Source organism: Trypanosoma rangeli, assembly GCF_003719475.1.
Source record: "Trypanosoma rangeli strain AM80 chromosome Unknown Tra_15.4_contig_00062, whole genome shotgun sequence".
Taxonomy (NCBI): domain Eukaryota; phylum Euglenozoa; class Kinetoplastea; order Trypanosomatida; family Trypanosomatidae; genus Trypanosoma; species Trypanosoma rangeli.
Genome location: NW_021705806.1, coordinates 49,182 through 66,172, shown reverse-complemented (window position 1 = coordinate 66,172; position 16,991 = coordinate 49,182). Strand labels below are relative to the sequence as shown.

The following is a 16,991-nucleotide window of genomic DNA, read 5'->3' as shown; positions in this document are numbered from 1 at the left end:
ATGGACAACTTCTATGCCAGGAAACTGTACATTGAGGAAACGGTGAAAGCATCGTTACAGGTGCAGGAAATGGCCACGCAACTGTTCCACGAGCAAGTTGAGCGGGACACGGAAACACGGCGATTACAGCAGGAGAAGAGCTACAAGGAAGCGACGGAGAAATTACGCCATCTGGTCTCAACGGTTTCTGTCAGTGGCATATATAGGCGCCCTATGGTTCCCTGTTTGACCATGTCTGTTTATGGAACATGTGTTGAAGATGACATTCGGCGGAATGGCGAGGCTGCGTTGCATCTGGAACACATAAGAAAGATGCGAGGGACTTTAACAACAGGTCGGAGAGAGAGACAGAAAACTGGAGTGGCGTCTGCAACTACCGAGGAAAGTGGTTTCCCGACGAACAAGCAAGTGCAAGGGGGAGTTGGTGCAAAGGGGCAAGGTAATGTTTCAACACTTCCTGTGTTGCGTGGTGCGTGGAACCGCAGCTGCATTGATGGGCAGAGTTTGCCTCGCATCTCAGTCCCCTTTGCTGGAAATGGGAGGAAGAATCTCGGCGTTATTAAGTGTCATTCATGTATAGATGGTTTTGAACCTATGTACGATACAGAAACGGCTGCTCTGTTGCGTTCTATAGACGCCAAGGAGATACAAGCACTTCATGGTAGCAAACCGTTTGTCGTTCACGCCCCCAGGCGTGTCCCGCTGTAATAAATTGAGAGGAATGTAAAGGAGTGTGAATCTCTGATTCACCCACTCCAATGTAGCTGTTTACCCTCAGCAACGGAAGGCGTGTTCGTTGCTTTACGTCTTTTGTTTTTGCGTTTGTTTTACTTTTTTCCCTCTCGCATGTGTTGTTTATGGCAAGCACCCTTTGGTGTCAGCGTGGTCAACAAAAAGCCAAGAGAGAGAGAGGGTGCGCACCATGTTGCCTCTACGCGCACAATATATATATATTTGTAAATGTTGTGTTGGCTTCCTTTCTTCGACTGCTTTTACTTTTTTTTTCATTTTGAAGCGGACGTTTTTGCGCATTTGCAGTTGCGTTAGTAGGTTCCTGTGTGAAGTAACAACAACAAGCTTTGACTCTGTCGCTCTGTGTGTGCTTGAGAGACGCCAGTGATGCTGCCCCCCTTCTCGAAAACTGTGGAGGCGATCGTGTTTTCAGATTCTGCACTCCCTGCAGCACTGAGCTCAGAGCAGGTGCAACTGATTGTGTCCAGGCTGGAGGAAATAACGAGTGCAGATAAGCGGCCGTGTGAGCACCATTTCTTTGGAAAAGACTCCGTCTGTGCCCAAACCAATAGTTTTTTAGTCGCGCAGGGATGCCCATCACGCGCGCTTGTGGAGAGTTGCTTTGTTGCCGCGGGCGAGCACTCAGAGCTGGGAGAAATGTTGCAGTGGTTTGCCAGCGCCGTTGTGGCGTTGTTTGTGGACGGTGTAAAGAGCGGAGTGAGTTTCCCGCAGGCATGGGAGGAATCGATGCGGAGGTACCCCACACTCGCCGCCCACACTTTTGAGCTGCAGGGGTTCAGTGCGTTGTTTTCCTTCCTGCTCTTCCAGTTGGCGGCGGTGGAGGGAACAATGAGTCGGCGCGGGGCAAGTGGTGATGTTACCGACGTACAAGAGGTGATGCGGCGCAGTAGCCGCAAGAATGTGCAGAGGGGGATCAAGCGCGAAAGGGTCTTCAGGCAGCGGGAAGTCACGCAGGAGCGTGCATCAGGGCGATTCATGGCCACAGCTAGCCACAATGTCGGGACTGCGGCACCCAAAGACACGGCTGTCGCTGCAGCGGCGACAACGACAACGATTGCTGGTATGTGCCAACGCACTGCAAACCCTACTGTGTTGCCGCATCGTCCACTAGCGAAGACGTTAATAATGAGAAATGTGCAGCCGTTGTGGAATCCTGAAGAAGCCACTGACTCATCTAAAGCGTTGAAGCCGATGGTACCGTCTCCCAGTTTGGAACTCCCTGCAAGTAATAAAGGTAAAGTGAGGTTTTTGGACAGCATGCCTTCACCAATGCAGGTTCCACGACAGACGGCTGATAGCGGAACTCTGGCCCCCGACCCTGGTGAAACATCACTCTTCCATTATTCCAAGTGTAAAGATGGAACCTTAGTGCAGGCCGGTGTGTTCACACCACCTCTGGCTATTCAATCGAAGACAATAACAAATAACACTGAAAACGTCAATAAAGATGTGGACTCGAATAATGGGGCATGTACTTCTCTCAGGTTGTCCAATCTTCAGGGCGTTATATCTCCCACTGCAGAAGAATCCGCGTCTGAGCGGCGGAGGCGAAAGGTGCCCGCAGATAGACCCGGACCTTTTCGGATGGAGGACCTTCAACAACAAATGCGGACCGAAGAGCTGCGTAGAAAGTACGGTGTAAAAAAAATTATTAACTATGCAGAGAGAGATCTGGAAGAGGCCAGGGATCAGATGGAACGAATGCGCGAGATACTAGATGCGGAATATACTCCGATGTCGGATACAAAGTGAGAGGCAGTGTGGGAACTGCAAGTACGTTCCCATGACGGAGGAAGAGACAATGGAAGGAATAATAGGAAGAAATTACATGTATGCATCTGTGTATTACTCCGGGCATTTCGAACTTGCAAGGTGTGATACTTTTTGTGGTGTCATGTTTATAGTGCGGAAGGGGCGGAAAGTGGAGTAAAATTGCGTGTATAATGTTGTTTATATACATTGATGTTCATTGGCGTTCTAACGCGGTTTTTTTTTTTTTGGGGGGGGGGGTTGCTTTCCACCCCTGATTGGTTTTATCGTGATAAGTTTTGTTTTTGCAGTGTGATGTGAATTTGTGCGTGTGCTTTTTGTGTTGTATGTTTCCGGTTGTCCTTCGCTGTTGCCGACTCCAAGAGACACATTTGTATTTATATGTTTTGCTCGGTTGTTGTTGTTTGTTTTTGTGGCGTTTCTTCTGACGTTTTTTTTTTTTGGCGCGTGCGGGCCGCAATTTCTCTCTTTTTTTGCGTCTGCGTCTGTTTTCCTCGTTGCACGGTGCACATAGCACCCGCCTGTAAAGTGCCCGCGAGTTGAATGGGACATATGCGGTGGTGCATGCCTGTGGACCTGTGACATATGATGTCTCGGGGTGTTGGTTTGTGGGCAACTCCTCGTGGTGCCTGTGCCGGAGCGTCGTTGCTTTGAGTCTTCAGGAAGCTAAAAGTTAACCCCTCTGCGGTGCATTGCGCCGGGGGATGCACCGCATGTCGTGTACCGTGACGCGGGATTGCCACCGTGCTCAGTTGATGCACTGTTCAAGCACCCCCTACATTGTTTGTGCTATTCTAGTGGGGGCAAAGTGCCTGGCCAGGTGATTGCACGGAAAACTGCATGCTCAAGGTTGGTGTCACGTGCCCCCCTGTCAAGTACGACTTTTTTTTTGGAGAGAAGGGAATTAAGGCCCTTTGTGTGCACTTGGTCAGGTTGTTTGTCATTGGCGGGACATTTTGCATCAGGTCCTGTGTGAGGGAAACCAACGACCGTTACATGAGGCGCCGTGCTGTTTGTGTCGCCCATACAAGCCAACTGATGCGAGATGTGGAAACGCATTTTCATCCTTAAACGTTTAGGCAGCAACATCGAGATGTAAAAAAAAACACTCACACGAAGAAAGGGGGGGGGGAGATGAATTATGGAAATGAAACATGTGACGTTTTTTTTTCTTTCTGTTTCCATACTTGTTTCTGTTTGCGCTTTTTTTTATTTGCTTGGTATTTGCACTGCTTTCACTACCTGTGTGTGGGTCTCTCCCTCGTGTGCCCACACGTCGGGAGCCCTCCTCTCTTTGGCACAACAGCAATGCTTTCTCTCTTTCTTTCTCTCACTGGCTGCCTCTCATGTACGGGGACGGCACGCATACACAAAAAAAAAAGTGAAAGCGTTAGGCTGGAAGTAAGCGTAGCGCTGAGCAAACAAGTAACACCCCGTAGATAGGGGGAGCAACACTTTTTTATCTTGGTTTTATTTTTGCAGGCACACTGGGGGCAATGAGGCGGTACGAGAAAAGGCTTCGACACAGGACAAGTCACGGCGTTCAATGGAGGCGCCGAGTTATTCTACTGACACTGCTGCTCGCGGCGCTTCTGGTGTTTAACGGGACCTCCGTTGTGCCACTGCATCGTTTATTTTCTGGTAACAAAAGGACCAACGGCATCAGGATTGCTCCCACGCCGCCGGAGTTACGCATAGAAGGGCAAGAACAGCTGCACGAGCGGGGTCCAGCGAATGTGGTGAGGCGTATTCCGTCAAGCACTCCTTCGGATTCAGCTCAGGGGGGTTTGCTGAGGCCTCACCGACGCCACAATCTGGATGCTCTGTACTCCACCCAAAATTGTAAACGAATGCTTGGTGAACCGGATGCTGCTGTTGAAGATGAACACGCGAATACGCCGATACGAGTGCAGTTTTTTGGACCCCACTGCCGCTCAGGATTTTATAGGGGCGGTGATGTGGATGAGAACCAACGGCGATGTGGCGATAGTGCACAACCCATTGTCGGACTCATGCCACATCTCTCGGCGGCATCGTTTTTCCCTGATGAAGTCCTAACGGGTGAGAGAGGCACAGTGGGGCCCAGTAGCCTGCAGAGTATAGTGGAGGAAGACGAGAAGGAAACGCGCTGGCGCACGGCTTTTATGGCGTCATCATGCTTGCTATGCCGGCCGCGTGGTAACGAGAGTGTGGGCGAAAAACCAAACTGGGTATGGAACTCCGGTGCGTTTCTTGTAGACATCTCATTACGCACGTTGACTGCGAAAGGTGAGTTGTCAGGTGGGTTGGATGCAAACTTTTCTTTTAGTGCAGCGTATCAAATGCAGTTTTTTGGACTGCCATCTCATGCAACAGAAATCCGCCTACCAGATAGGAGTAATTATAGCCTCTTTAACCAGCTTCATCTGGGCGAGATCCGCACATTGGGTGTAGGTGGGAGTGGAACAGTTCCACTCTTGTACGCAATTGGGCAAGTTCCACATCGCGACGGTGCAAACGCGACGGTTGGCTGGAACCGGCGCGCAATGGGTATTCTTTGGATAAACGGCTCTCCATTGCGGGTGCGTACATCAGCAGCAGGACGAGGAGGCGGTGTTGGAGGAGCAACGACCCTGTCATTCACGAGTACAGCTGGTGCCACTCGCGTGTATCTGCTGCCCGGCCCCACACCTGAGGATGTTCTTCTGCAGTATTACACCTTGACAGGGTTTCCGATGATGCCGCCGCTTTTTGCGTTGGGCTACCACCACACACATCGGGGGTACCAGAAGGCAGACGACTTGCTGAATGTGAGCGCCGCATTTTTGCATGCGCAAATACCACTTGACACGCTTGGCGTGGGTTTATACCATGCAAACGGCAAGCGCATTTTTACTTGGAACCGTACGTGTTTTGCAGATCCTGTGGGATTACAGGATGAACTGTGGCGCCACGGTGGACGATTTCTTGTTCTTTCCACTGTGCCATATGTACCGGTGGATTCACACTTTTCTCTGTACCTTGAGGGCAGACGACATGAGTTTTTCGTCACAGAACATCCGGAGACAGACGTTATGTTCATGGGTTATTCTGAGTCTGGTGCAAGGGTGTGGATTGACTTTCTTGATCCACGTGCAAGGCGGTGGTACGGGGGTCTGTTGAAGTACAAGCGCTTCGTCGGTTCCACAAACCACACTTTTTTTGCTTTGGAGGAAAATGAGCCTTTCGTGGAGGGTGGTGTGATGATGACACTTCCACTGAATGCTGGCCACCGGGGTGCTGTCCCGCACGTGTTTATTCACAACATGTACGGCATGCTGCACGCCATGGCTGCTTACGGAGGACAACTGCAACGAACGCACTTCTACCGTCGGCCATTTCTCATCACACAGTCATACTTTTCGGGCACGCAAAGGTACGCCGCTGTGCGCCTGGGGCATAGCACGGCATCCTGGGATCATCTGCGTTTGAGCCTCATGGCCTGCCTAACGCATGGCATTGCAGGTATTTCTTTTGTTGGCGCTGATGTTGGAGGGTTTTTCTTTCAGGACATAGACGATGAGTTGTTGGTGCGGTGGTACCAACTTGCCGCGTTTTATCCGCTATTCCGCACAGATGCCAGTGAACGCACGCCGTTTCGAGAGGTGTGGCGTTTGGCGCCACATGTGCGTGCCCGTATTCGTGACGCCGTGCAGTTTCGTTACGCTCTTTTGCCTTATTTCTACACACTTTTTTGGAACGCCCACCTACGTGGCGATTTGATCCTTCGACCGTTGTTTTTTGTGTATCCGCAGGATCCCCTCGTGTACGTCAAGCCGACGCTGCTGAACCAACAGTTTTTTCTTGGTCCATATCTTTTTGTGGCCCCTGTGTTAACTCCTCTGAGATTGGGGAATGCGACGCACATTCTGCAGATGCCGCAGGAGGATTTATATGATTTTTGGTCGGGCGAGTTGGTGACGGCAGGGAAAACCTTGCTGCTTGCAAAGAACATTTCGGATTCTCTCCAATCTGAGGAGGCGGTCACGCCGCTTTTCCAGCGGGTGGGGACGATTCTGCCTACGTTTACGCATGTGAATCGTATGCGCAGCACACATGATGCGGCGAACTACACTCTGACAGTTACGCTTCCCAGTCTAGAAATGTTTTTCTCCGGAGGAGGAGGAGGCAGTGGCAGTACAGCGCAGCTTCTTGCGCAGGGTAACTTGTTTGTGGATGATGGCAGTAGTTACATCGACTATCATGCGCGCAACACCACTTATCATGCCTATTGTGCCCTTACGTTGGAGTGCGTTCTCTTCCCCAGCGAGGGTGACCTTGTGCTGAGATGGAGTGCTAGTGCGAACTCGACATGCAGTGACGTACATCGCACGCTTCAAAGCACCACGACAGGAGTGGCGGGTGCAGATTCGTTCCTCTTGACTCGTATGCGTCTAATGTTTGCCACGCTTACAGAGAGCGAGCGCGTTATGCGAGTCGAGTCTCCGGTGAACGGCCATAACAAGACTTTTGTGGTGAAGCGAAGTGCACGCCCATTATTGGAGGTTTCGGGCATGGGGCTGCCAATGTTGGTAGGGGATAGGCACAGCAATAGTAACGGCAACGGAGCCCCCTCACAAACATCGGCCGAGGTTCACATAAAGTTGAACATGACAAATGGCGCACGTGGGCCTGGATTGCTGAGACAGTAAAATACCCCCAGTCGCCCTCGTGCAAACACACTCTCTCTTGCAGCCTTCCTGCGACTGTGTCTCACATAACACATGTACAAAATCATTTTTTTTTTTGGGGGGGGGGTGTCTTCCTTTTTTGCTCGAGAGGTTTGTGCATGCGTGTGGGTGGGGGGGTGGGGTGGGGGGGGAAGCGGAGAGGCGACGCGCCGGGGAGAGGCCGCGTATACGCATTCGCTCACCCATCGGTGGCCCAACAAGCCGTGCGCCGAGAGAGAGGGAAGGATCTCTTTTGACGCTATTTATTATTATCACTTTTGTAAAAAAAAATTTTACTGAAGGGGATACGCTTCTTGTTGCCGTGTTTGTGAAATGTTGGTTTTTTGAAGTTGATGTCATGATGTGGTATGTGTTGTTGCAGTAGGCAAAATCAAACCATCGTAGAGGGGTGGCAGTCGCAGAGAGGCAACGGACCACGACAGCGCGAAAAGGCATAATATATATTGGACGCTTCGGTACCCACACAGCCCTGTCTTTTTGTGACATTTGGCCGTGGGCAAAAGGAAAGAAGGGAGTTGACAGGAAAGTGAGAGCGTTGTGCATGTATTGTGTGGGTCCGTGTGGTTCCCCGTTGTTTCTGGTGTCATCACGCGCTCGTATTTGTGGGGACAACTGTGGTGGCTAAGTGCTATCGCGATCATTTTTCTTTTATTTGCATTGATCGCCTTCTCTTCCTCTTTGTATGAAAGTAAGGGAGTCTCACTGGCACGAGCGTTGTGGCGGACGAATGTGTGACATGGAGCCACATCGTGGCGCGAAGGTGCCTTCCTCGCGTCGTCTGCAGGCGGTGACGACACCAGAACTTCTCAGGCGTGTTCGTGACAACGATCCGACGCTGGGGGCTGTGCGCATATCCCCGGAACTTCTCAATTCCCCCATAATGATGGACGCTTTGCTGCGGAATAATACCATCTGTAGCGTTACTTTTGTAAATGTGAGTCCAAAGACGGTTTCAGAGGCGACGTGGGCGAAGTTTCTTTCCTGCCTGTTTCATCTACCACTGCGTAGTGTTATTGCAGGTGGCATGCAGTTGCCTGCTCATTTCATGAGACACGTATTGGAACTTGTAGAGTATTCCTGTGGGGTCGGACGGGGCTGCAAATGGTTGCCAGAGGATAGTAACACCCTCGATGTAAAAGCTGCGGTGTCAGCAGCAGACGAGACTGTAGGTGAGGCGGCAAGCTCTTCCACGGATGATTTGAAGGCCAATGCAGCATTAGAGTTCTTTGATTTGTCGGGAAGCTACATCACGGAGTCGCATGCAAGGTGGTTGGCGCGGACGTTATTCCATCTCAGAAGTTCGCTGCGGCATGTTGATCTTTCTGAATGCCGTTTGGGCACTCTGGGTCTACAGATGTTGCTGCTGGAGGAGTCAAGTTCAAACTCGCGTCTTACCGCTGAGGTCGCGGCTGTTACAAAACTTGAGATTTTAGACCTGCGGTGGAATGGTGTTACAGAGGATTTCGGTTTTCGGTTGTTTCTTGACTCTTTGGAAATGCATTCCAAGTGCATCACATGTGTGCTGGCAGATGGGAACTACATCTCTTCTGCACTACATCAGCGGCTCGTTGATCGGAAAACCAGGATGTGGTCACTCATTACGGACCGGCGTCAGACAAGGTATGCAGAGGCGAAAGAGCTGAAGCAGGCACAACAGCGGGAGCAGCAGGCCGCTTCTTCTTGGTTTTTTTTGGACCTTCTTTTTTCTGTTGCTGCTGAGTCATCCTTGTCCTTTCCGTCTCTTAGCTTGTTGGCCTCTCTCCTGCTTACGCGTGAGTGATGGAGTGAATCGCTTGTGACGATTTCCATCATTTTGCTCTTTTTTTATATCTTTCTTCTCTTTTAACAGTTTTTGTTTTTGTTTTTCTGTGGTTTGATTCGAATTTGTGAAGATATTTTTTTTGTCTTTGCGGCTTATGCTGCCCGACTGATGTGATTTGTCTGCCACTCACAGACGTGGCACGGAGACGGACAAGCAAGCGATGTCAGCAACCAGAGGGAGCGAGCATGTGCGATTGGACAGATTTGAGCATTGTTTGATGTTCTCCCCCCGAGCTGAGGATGTGAAATATGGTTGCCCCAAAAATGCACACACACACTCTCTCTCTCTGTATATATATATATATATGCGTGTATGTGAATAGGTATTTAATAAGTTTTGCCATTGAGTGAATTGCTCTTGGATTATTTTGCTTTTGGCACTTCTCATCGTTGTTGTTGTTATTGTTATTGTTTCTGGTTATTATTATTGTTTGCTTTTTTTCCCCCAGCTTTCCACGCAGTCCCCATTTTGGCACCCGTGACCAAAAGAAAAGGATTGGGGTCATTTATATACATACATACAGTTTTGTTTTTATTTTGAAGCAAGACGGCTTCAATGCAGCGGAGTGGCTTGGCTGCGACGCGGATCAATACTGCAGGGCGACTGGCGGCGCCGCGGCCAGTGCCATCCTTCAAGCCGGTTCCATTTAAGCAGGAAAAGTTTCTTTCAATGAAGAGCCGCACCGCAGAGACCTACTTCAATACGCGGAAGCAGATCTTGAAACGATCTGCCGATGCTCAGGTGCAGGTAAGAAAGCTGCAGCAAGGCCAGAACAGGGAGGGGAACAACGCATGCTGTGAGCGAATACTACTTGGCACTCCGCTCACGCCGCACATGGCGGACGAAATAGACGTCTGGAATCGAAGCCTGAGAAATCTCGAGGCAATGCAGGGATTTGTGCTGACCGATGAGTTAATCTACAACGCCATCGCGAAAAATATTCGATTAGGGGCATTTCCGTATGCGTTGGATTGGTTAGGAAAGTGCGCGCGGGAGCGTCGAACCCCTGTTCCCACTGCTGTGCTGCATGATGTGAGGATATTTATCGATTTTTTGCAGTCGGTGCTACCGTCAAGCAATGCGAGTTTGACGAAAGCCCACGAGGCCCTTCTTGGAGGTGCACCCGTGATGGCTGGCGCAACAATACCAACTATCGCCGAGGAAACGGCTTCCGCTCCATTTCGGCCCTCAGAGGAAGAGAATGTGGACGAGACGGGTCCCACACAGCTTGTGAACTCGTCGCCATACGTGCGCTATATTTTAAAGGAACTTTACATGCCTCTATGGGAGTCTTTGTCGGAGTTAGGTCTTCTCCCACTTGAGAGAGGGGAGGCGGACTGGGAACACCTTATACGAACGACGCAGCGTAACAAGATGGTGTTGGGGTTGCTTGGCCGTCTTTGTTGTTGTTCCTGTGGTGACGCCGGCGCGTTTTCTCTTTATTCCGCTTCCTCATCACTCTCGTCCGCCCCACCTAACACCAAGACTGACAGCAACATTAAGGTCGTACCAACAGCCCTACAGGCATACACGGAGCTTCTGCTTGCCCTCCTACAGTGTGCGGCGGAAGCCAAGGAGCTGCATCTTATTATTGAACTGCAGTTGATTTTCTGCATGTTGTTTGTTGAAGCAACGCCTCAAGGCGAGTCGACGCAGGGTTGGAGACTTAAAAAAACTCTTTGGTGTAGTACTGAAGCAGAGGAGGAAATCCTTTGCCGTTTTGCAAACGAGTTTCTCGCTGCTGCGTACTATGGTAGGCTGGCGCATCAAGGCGAGATGTCCCTGCAACGTTGTGCTCGATCTTCCTCGGATGGCGTTTACGACGCTGGGGAGCAGGGTGGGGTTGGTGCCAACAGCAGTGAGGATGAGGTGTGTGCGAAAAACATGAAATGGGTGGAACATGACGAGGATGAGGAGCAGGGGCAGACTTCGCCATCGTCGTTATCTAACGACACAGTGGGGGTCGATGACTCCATAGATTCTTCTTTATTATCAACATCATCGTTAGTAATGCGACGGCAAAGGGCCGTGGATGAGGTGCTGACGCATTTACTCCAGGATGAAGCATCTGCGCTCACAGAGGCGTCTATGTATGCTGCTTTGGCGCTAGAGGACGCTGCGCTTATTCCCAACGACAACAGGATGTCCACGTCATTCTATAGCTTCTCGGGCGTAGAGGTGGAGTGGACACGACTACACTGTGATGTGTGCCGGCGGTGTCGTCTTGGAGAAAAGTGTCGCAGCTGAATTGGAAGGATTGTTCCTTCCCAGTGGAGTGGTGGCGCGAAGCCTTGAGGCGACCATGAGTAACGAGGCAGATCAGCAGTGCTTTCTGGCGCTGGTAATGGAGACTTTGGTGAGAGTGGTGGCTGCATCCACCACCCGTACAGCAGAGTGGTGGACGATGATAGTTGGAACGATGGGGGAGCTGCTGCTTCGTATTGAAGAGGTTCGGATGCAGCAGCAACAACGTGGGGAAAAAACATTGTTGTTTTTGCCTTTGTATAGTGCAGTGAGTGCCATGGTTGTTCTGTCACCTTTACTGGGCAAGAACAGACGCCCTGCCGGGGCCAAAAGTGATGAGGGTGAAATGAGAGATACTTCTGTATTCCACGATAATGTGATTCGTCTTCTGCGAGAGATCATGCAGAGTGTGCTGAATCAGCCAACGAGCTTTGGGAACGCATACAGTGTGGTGTTGGTGCTCCTCGCACAGATGGAGATGTGGGAAGACGCACACCGTCTACTGTGTAAACTCGATGAGTCCAACGAGGAAGGAGCAGCATCACATGGAATCAGCAGTATTGTTGTGGATCAGCGTGTGTGGGCTTGGCTCTTTCGGAGTGCACGGGATGCGGGTCGAGCAGATATTTGTCTGTTTCTGCGTCAAAGGCGTGAGAAGCTTTTTTATTAAAGAAGGAACTGAGACATTGCCGTTTTGTTTGTTGTTCTTGTTGTGGAAGAACGCACCAATTGCGTGCTGGTGTTATCGTAATACCACCCACATGTTGTTGCTTCCTCCCCCTCCCTCCATTGATTCTCCTCGTGGATAAAGTGGGGTTCACATCGCACGCACATGTACGAGAAAAAGTAAAAGTCGGAAATGAATGAGTGAGTTGGAAAAGATGGAAAGGGCTTGTTTGTAAGAGTACGTGTCGTTGTGGAGTCTCCTGAACACGGACCGTTTGTCACTTCTCCTCATTGCCTTCTTTGCTCTCGGTGCTGTTTTTTTTTTTTCCGTTGCCTCTGCCTTGTCATTTGTGCAGCACAGCCCGCTGGTAGTGCTCGTGGGTGTGGCATGCGCCGCACGATTGCCGCGCTCACGGCCACGCCAGAGCGTTTTTCCATTTTGGGCACAACATTTGCGAAGCCCAAACGTAATGGCTTCGGGCGCAACAACAAGATGCGTTCCAAGCCCAGCGACAACGTGGCGTGGTACGACAGGGGGCCCGTGGAGTGGTTGCCGCGGCCTGTGCGCCTCACCTACGACCACCTTGACCAGCTGCGCCATTGGATGATGCGAGAGACACTTGACGGCAAGACGGAAGAGTTCAACCGCATTCGTGACATGCACCGTGAGTGGTCGCAGCATCCGCTCATGCCGGTGCTTGGCGACGTCGAGCCAAAGTTCCCACTGAATTTATTCAAGCAAAATCACAGAGCCAAACGACGGTTTTTGATCCGCTGGCACAAGGCAAACTCCCCGGCACACTGGCTGTGGCTGCCGCGGGGGCCTGCCGTTGTCACCCAGCTGCACCACACAAACCCCTCGCAGTATCCTGAGAGTTGGCGGCAGATGGTAGGGAAGAAGAAAATAGCTGGCGGATAGCAGTAGTGTTGCAGAGATCCTCCTCTTTGGCGATCACTTTGCTGTTTTCATTTTTATTTTATTTTTTGTCTTTGCTGAGGATATCTCACTGTGGTCTTGTTGCATTTGGTACAACGGCGACTTCTTTTTTTGTCTCTTTTTTTTTTTACTCTGGCGGGTGCCTCTTTCCAGGTCCTTTTGTGGGAGTTAAAGAGAGAGAGCACATCAATTAACAAAAGCGATAAGACAACAGGAAAACAGGGGGGAAGGGAGTCAAAAGGAGTGGAAAACAGCAACAACAGTCACCACCACCACGCAACACACAATAAACTGAGGTCAAGAAGAAAAAGGAGGAGGTGGAAGAACAAAAAAAAAAGGAGTGAGGAATTTGAAATATGGATGCGTCTCATAGGCTTCGCGAGGCGCTAGCGATGCAGTTGGACTGGATAACCGTCCTGGTAACTCACCGTCGTCGTTCCTACAGCATGTGGAGGACGAAGCAGTCTGCTTTATTTGCGTTTATGCATTTCTGTTTTTTGCTGGTTTTATTTGCTCATTTTGTTAACGAAGTCGTGACGTGGGCGCTTACGTTTTTGCTGCAGACGGCAGCGCTTTGCCTCTCCTTACTTCATATCACGCTCGTCACGGACTACGCAGAAAGGATGAACAACGCAATGGAACTGGAGCAGCAACTTAACCCACTGATCATTGCGGAATTGAGTATTCGTTGCTTTGCGTTGCTTAATTGTGTCTTGATGGGTGGCTGGTTTATGACTATTGCCAGTTTGTTGGAACTGGGGTACGACTACTGGATTTTTAGGAAAAGCGACTTTCTTGTAGATGCAACAACGGCGTGGAAAAAACTTGGTGCCCTTGAGGTGGACTCACGTGTACGTTTGCTGTACCAGGCTTTTATGGTGATAGCTGCAATGTTAAACTTTGTTTTTTCATTGGTGTACATGTAAGTTTTTCTCCCGTTTTTTTTTTTCCTTTTTAAGGTCCCCTTCTTTTATTATCACCTTGCTTCCAGCGATGATGTGTTGGGGGTGACGTCGCTGCGTTACGACGTGCGCTTGAGACTATTCGTCATCGCTTGTACGTACGGTGTTCTTGATTGATTTCCTCCTTCTGTTTGTGCACTGCACGGGCTATGTGTATGCACGCACACATCTGTAATCTACAATGCATATCTCTTTTATATGCGTGTGAAAATAAAAATGTGTAAAGAAGAGGAAAGTGGAGGGGGCGTTAATAAAGAGACGAACAAGGTGACGTTGGAGATGGTTTGTATCTCTGGTTTTGGTTAGATCTTTTTCTGCTGCTGGTTTTGAGTGCTACCACGACCACCTCGAGAGTTCTTGTTAACTCACGTGTCTCTCATGTTTTTTTTTAATCTTTCGTTCTTTCTATGGTCACTTCTTACTGTGGCAAGACTGTTTTTTTTTGTTCTGTTTTGTTTTTCCCATGTAGGTCAACGGGGGTCCAAAATGCATTTGTATTGGTGTGTTGTGGCCCTCGCCGTGTTCTCGTTCACTACATTTGTGGCGTTTACCGTTGGTTTTTCTCGCCACCTTTTGAGTCCCCAGATATTATTATTGCACACCATGCGAGTCAACGCGTCACAATGATACGTTTTGGGCCTTTTTTGAGTTTGTCTCTAAACATCCTCGTCGACGGCGCATATATCACACTGAAGTATCCGGTAGACTTCTTTTACGTGAATGCGGGCATGAATGTGCAGCTGCCGAATTCCCTTGAAGGCCAAGCTCTGTCAATGAGGTATAGCTTGGACGATATTCGCTGCGAGGACTATGGGTCAAACTTTGAGCTGGGACAAGTCTTCTCACTGCTGATTATTTTCATGGCCATGTTCACCGCAGTCTTTGTCATCCTTGTCAAATCGATAAGCGCATTTCTCCCTGCCGTGTGGGTTTCCATTTGGATGGCGGTCATCATCTGCTCTGTGGCAACGTCGGCGCCATGGAAGCCTTTATGCGACAGATTTTGCATCGGCGACCCGTTGCACCAAATTCCAGAGGGAACCAAAATCACAATGCCGTCAGGAGGCCTTGCGCTCTGCCTGATCTCACTTGTCGGGTGCAATGTCGTGGTTATTCTCTCTGTGCTTCTTTAGCACCTGAATTGTGTCGACGCGCAATTTGAGGTGTGACTTATTTTTTGATGTCTGTAGTGGCAGACGTGAGCGGGACGGTGACGCGTGAAGGGCCTTGAGGACTACGTTTCTTCCCATTCGACTCCCCCTCTTTCTCCTATTTTCCTTTTTGTTATCTCTCTGTAGTATTTTTTCCTTCTTTACCTCTGCGAATTTATTCAGGTTATGACAATTGCTATTGTTATTCTGTTTCTTATTTATTTTTTTATCCCTCGTTCTTGCTACTCTCTTTTCTTTGCGTTGCCTTTTTCATCTATCTCTAAGTGCGTCTTTCCGTGGCGTTGGCTGTATCTGTCTTTCCCCCCCCCCCCCCCGCTGCGTGTATTCATGTGGGTTAATGCTAATTTATCGTTTATCAGTTTTGGTTTTGGTTTTTTATTTGTTATTTTCGTTGTTTTACGCTTTTTGTGTGAATCAGCTTTTTTTTTCCTTTCTTTAATTTCATAGACATTACTGTGGCTGTCTGTTTGCCTTTCCGTATGCGGGAGAAACGGCGAGATGAGTATGTGCACGCAGGGACAGAAGGAGGGAGAGAGAGAAGTGTGGACATGAATAAAACTTCACTGGTGGATGGTTGCAACAGTGGTATTTACGGTTTATTGTGTTGTGCCACTGTTGTTTTTTTGCATATGAAGCTTGTAGGAAGAAATTTGGGCTATGAGGGTTTGCCCCGGCGGCTTTGTCGTTTTGGTATGTTTTCCATGTTTACTTTCATTTTGGGTTATCTGTAGTGGTTGCTCAATCAGTGTAGACTGAGACTCGGCGGAGCGGCGCTGTTTGCTTTTGCTTTTTTATTGACCCTTTGACTGTCGCCGAGTAGAGTGCGTCCCCCCCCCCCCCCCCTTACCGTATTTGATCCTCTTTTTCCCTCTAGCTTTTCTCTCCCCTTAAAAAAACTGACGTGCGTAGCGCATTCTCTCTTCCTCCCACATGTTTGTATATGTGCGTGTTTGTAATCTACAGCGGAGTGTATGTGTGTGTGTGGGTAGACGCATCTGGCTACCTCTGTCGGCGCGGTCTTACGGTGCACATGGGCCTTATTATTATTATTTTTTGATTTCAAATTCTCTTTTTTTATCCTTCCGCCCTGTGTGTGCGTGTGGCTGTTTTGGTTGTTGTGATCCTTCCAGCGACTCTGTGTGTTGCCGGCGTTTGCGTTTGCACGCTCAGCGTCTCTGTTTTTTTCCCCATCTTTTCCGCGTACTGTGTAGGGAGCACAAGGAAAACAGGGCAGTCGGTCCAAAGCACGTACACACACATACGCGCAAGGAAAACGAGCGCATAATCACATGTCGGCATCGGCAACTGCCCGGGTTCTCAGCATGGGCTCCACGTGCTGCGCCAGCTGTGGAGCGTGGATGCCGCAGCAAGGGAGTTTATCCTCTTCGTCAGCGGCGATGTGGTGCCAGCAATGTGGGATCCATAATAATAATAGCAGCGGCATTCATGAACCCTACACATGTGATGCCCGCAACAACACCGCCGCCGCATTAATGTTTTCGCCGGAGGAAATTCGAGCCGCGCAGGCTGAAGTGTTGATGGCACGGGCGAAGACCGACAGAACCGCGGAGGTGGCGGTCGGCAGCATGCATGTTGACAACCGTGTGTTGGAGGAGGCTTTTTGTGACACGTGTGGTGTACACCGCCAGTGCAAAGTATTCGCACGGCAGATACGAAGTGCAGACGAGGGGCAAACAATATTTTACCAGTGCACAATGTGCAATGCGGAGTGGCAACTTAACTCTTAACTTCGTAGCTTCCATGTGTTTGCTTCTATTGTTGATGCCGTTGCTCAATAAACTTGTGTGTGTGTGTGTGTGTGTGTTCGCCGCGAGTAAGCCAGAGGAAGTGTGTGCGTGTGCGCCGTACTCCATTGAATGAGGAGGATTGCCGTAACGCGCTTCCCTGCGCCCCACAACTCCTATAGGCTGTAGTGCGTGGAGCATAACTTTTTAT

General features: G+C 49.8%; 10 protein-coding genes across 10 annotated transcripts, besides 8 other annotated features; all 10 read left to right on the top strand.

Moving 5' to 3' along the window:
• Nucleotides 1-708, top strand: TraAM80_02667 (putative spermatogenesis-associated protein 17-like; the record flags this gene model as incomplete). The annotated part of the gene is made up of 1 exon (XM_029379666.1): nucleotides 1-708. One exon carries the CDS (start codon nucleotides 1-3, stop codon nucleotides 706-708), a length of 708 nt encoding a protein of 235 aa, XP_029240522.1.
• A 411-nt stretch (nucleotides 709-1,119) lies between these two features.
• TraAM80_02666 (uncharacterized protein) lies at nucleotides 1,120-2,505 on the top strand (the record flags this gene model as incomplete). The annotated part of the gene is made up of 1 exon (XM_029379665.1): nucleotides 1,120-2,505. The coding sequence occupies one exon, from the start codon at nucleotides 1,120-1,122 to the stop codon at nucleotides 2,503-2,505; it is 1,386 nt and encodes a 461-aa protein (XP_029240521.1).
• Nucleotides 2,506-3,685: 1,180 nt separating this feature from the next.
• Nucleotides 3,686-3,750: a sequence feature (A-rich).
• A 269-nt stretch (nucleotides 3,751-4,019) lies between these two features.
• Nucleotides 4,020-7,193, top strand: TraAM80_02665 (putative glycosyl hydrolase-like protein; the record flags this gene model as incomplete). Its single annotated transcript, XM_029379664.1, has 1 exon — nucleotides 4,020-7,193. One exon carries the CDS (start codon nucleotides 4,020-4,022, stop codon nucleotides 7,191-7,193), a length of 3,174 nt encoding a protein of 1,057 aa, XP_029240520.1.
• A 145-nt stretch (nucleotides 7,194-7,338) lies between these two features.
• Nucleotides 7,339-7,363: a microsatellite.
• A 596-nt stretch (nucleotides 7,364-7,959) lies between these two features.
• On the top strand, nucleotides 7,960-9,012 carry TraAM80_02664 (uncharacterized protein; the record flags this gene model as incomplete). The annotated part of the gene is made up of 1 exon (XM_029379663.1): nucleotides 7,960-9,012. The coding sequence occupies one exon, from the start codon at nucleotides 7,960-7,962 to the stop codon at nucleotides 9,010-9,012; it is 1,053 nt and encodes a 350-aa protein (XP_029240519.1).
• A 331-nt stretch (nucleotides 9,013-9,343) lies between these two features.
• Nucleotides 9,344-9,360: a microsatellite.
• Nucleotides 9,361-9,443: 83 nt separating this feature from the next.
• Nucleotides 9,444-9,485: a microsatellite.
• Nucleotides 9,486-9,609: 124 nt separating this feature from the next.
• TraAM80_02663 (uncharacterized protein) lies at nucleotides 9,610-11,301 on the top strand (the record flags this gene model as incomplete). The annotated part of the gene is made up of 1 exon (XM_029379662.1): nucleotides 9,610-11,301. One exon carries the CDS (start codon nucleotides 9,610-9,612, stop codon nucleotides 11,299-11,301), a length of 1,692 nt encoding a protein of 563 aa, XP_029240518.1.
• A 55-nt stretch (nucleotides 11,302-11,356) lies between these two features.
• TraAM80_02662 (uncharacterized protein) lies at nucleotides 11,357-11,968 on the top strand (the record flags this gene model as incomplete). Its single annotated transcript, XM_029379661.1, has 1 exon — nucleotides 11,357-11,968. One exon carries the CDS (start codon nucleotides 11,357-11,359, stop codon nucleotides 11,966-11,968), a length of 612 nt encoding a protein of 203 aa, XP_029240517.1.
• A 384-nt stretch (nucleotides 11,969-12,352) lies between these two features.
• TraAM80_02661 (uncharacterized protein) lies at nucleotides 12,353-12,883 on the top strand (the record flags this gene model as incomplete). The annotated part of the gene is made up of 1 exon (XM_029379660.1): nucleotides 12,353-12,883. The coding sequence occupies one exon, from the start codon at nucleotides 12,353-12,355 to the stop codon at nucleotides 12,881-12,883; it is 531 nt and encodes a 176-aa protein (XP_029240516.1).
• Nucleotides 12,884-12,920: 37 nt separating this feature from the next.
• Nucleotides 12,921-12,956: a sequence feature (A-rich).
• A 301-nt stretch (nucleotides 12,957-13,257) lies between these two features.
• TraAM80_02660 (uncharacterized protein) lies at nucleotides 13,258-13,827 on the top strand (the record flags this gene model as incomplete). Its single annotated transcript, XM_029379659.1, has 1 exon — nucleotides 13,258-13,827. One exon carries the CDS (start codon nucleotides 13,258-13,260, stop codon nucleotides 13,825-13,827), a length of 570 nt encoding a protein of 189 aa, XP_029240515.1.
• A 469-nt stretch (nucleotides 13,828-14,296) lies between these two features.
• Nucleotides 14,297-14,322: a microsatellite.
• Nucleotides 14,323-14,486: 164 nt separating this feature from the next.
• Nucleotides 14,487-14,996, top strand: TraAM80_02659 (uncharacterized protein; the record flags this gene model as incomplete). Its single annotated transcript, XM_029379658.1, has 1 exon — nucleotides 14,487-14,996. One exon carries the CDS (start codon nucleotides 14,487-14,489, stop codon nucleotides 14,994-14,996), a length of 510 nt encoding a protein of 169 aa, XP_029240514.1.
• Nucleotides 14,997-15,379: 383 nt separating this feature from the next.
• Nucleotides 15,380-15,444: a sequence feature (A-rich).
• Nucleotides 15,445-16,324: 880 nt separating this feature from the next.
• TraAM80_02658 (DNA-directed RNA polymerase) lies at nucleotides 16,325-16,783 on the top strand (the record flags this gene model as incomplete). The annotated part of the gene is made up of 1 exon (XM_029379657.1): nucleotides 16,325-16,783. One exon carries the CDS (start codon nucleotides 16,325-16,327, stop codon nucleotides 16,781-16,783), a length of 459 nt encoding a protein of 152 aa, XP_029240513.1.
• A 54-nt stretch (nucleotides 16,784-16,837) lies between these two features.
• Nucleotides 16,838-16,860: a microsatellite.
• Nucleotides 16,861-16,991: the final 131 nt, after the last annotated feature.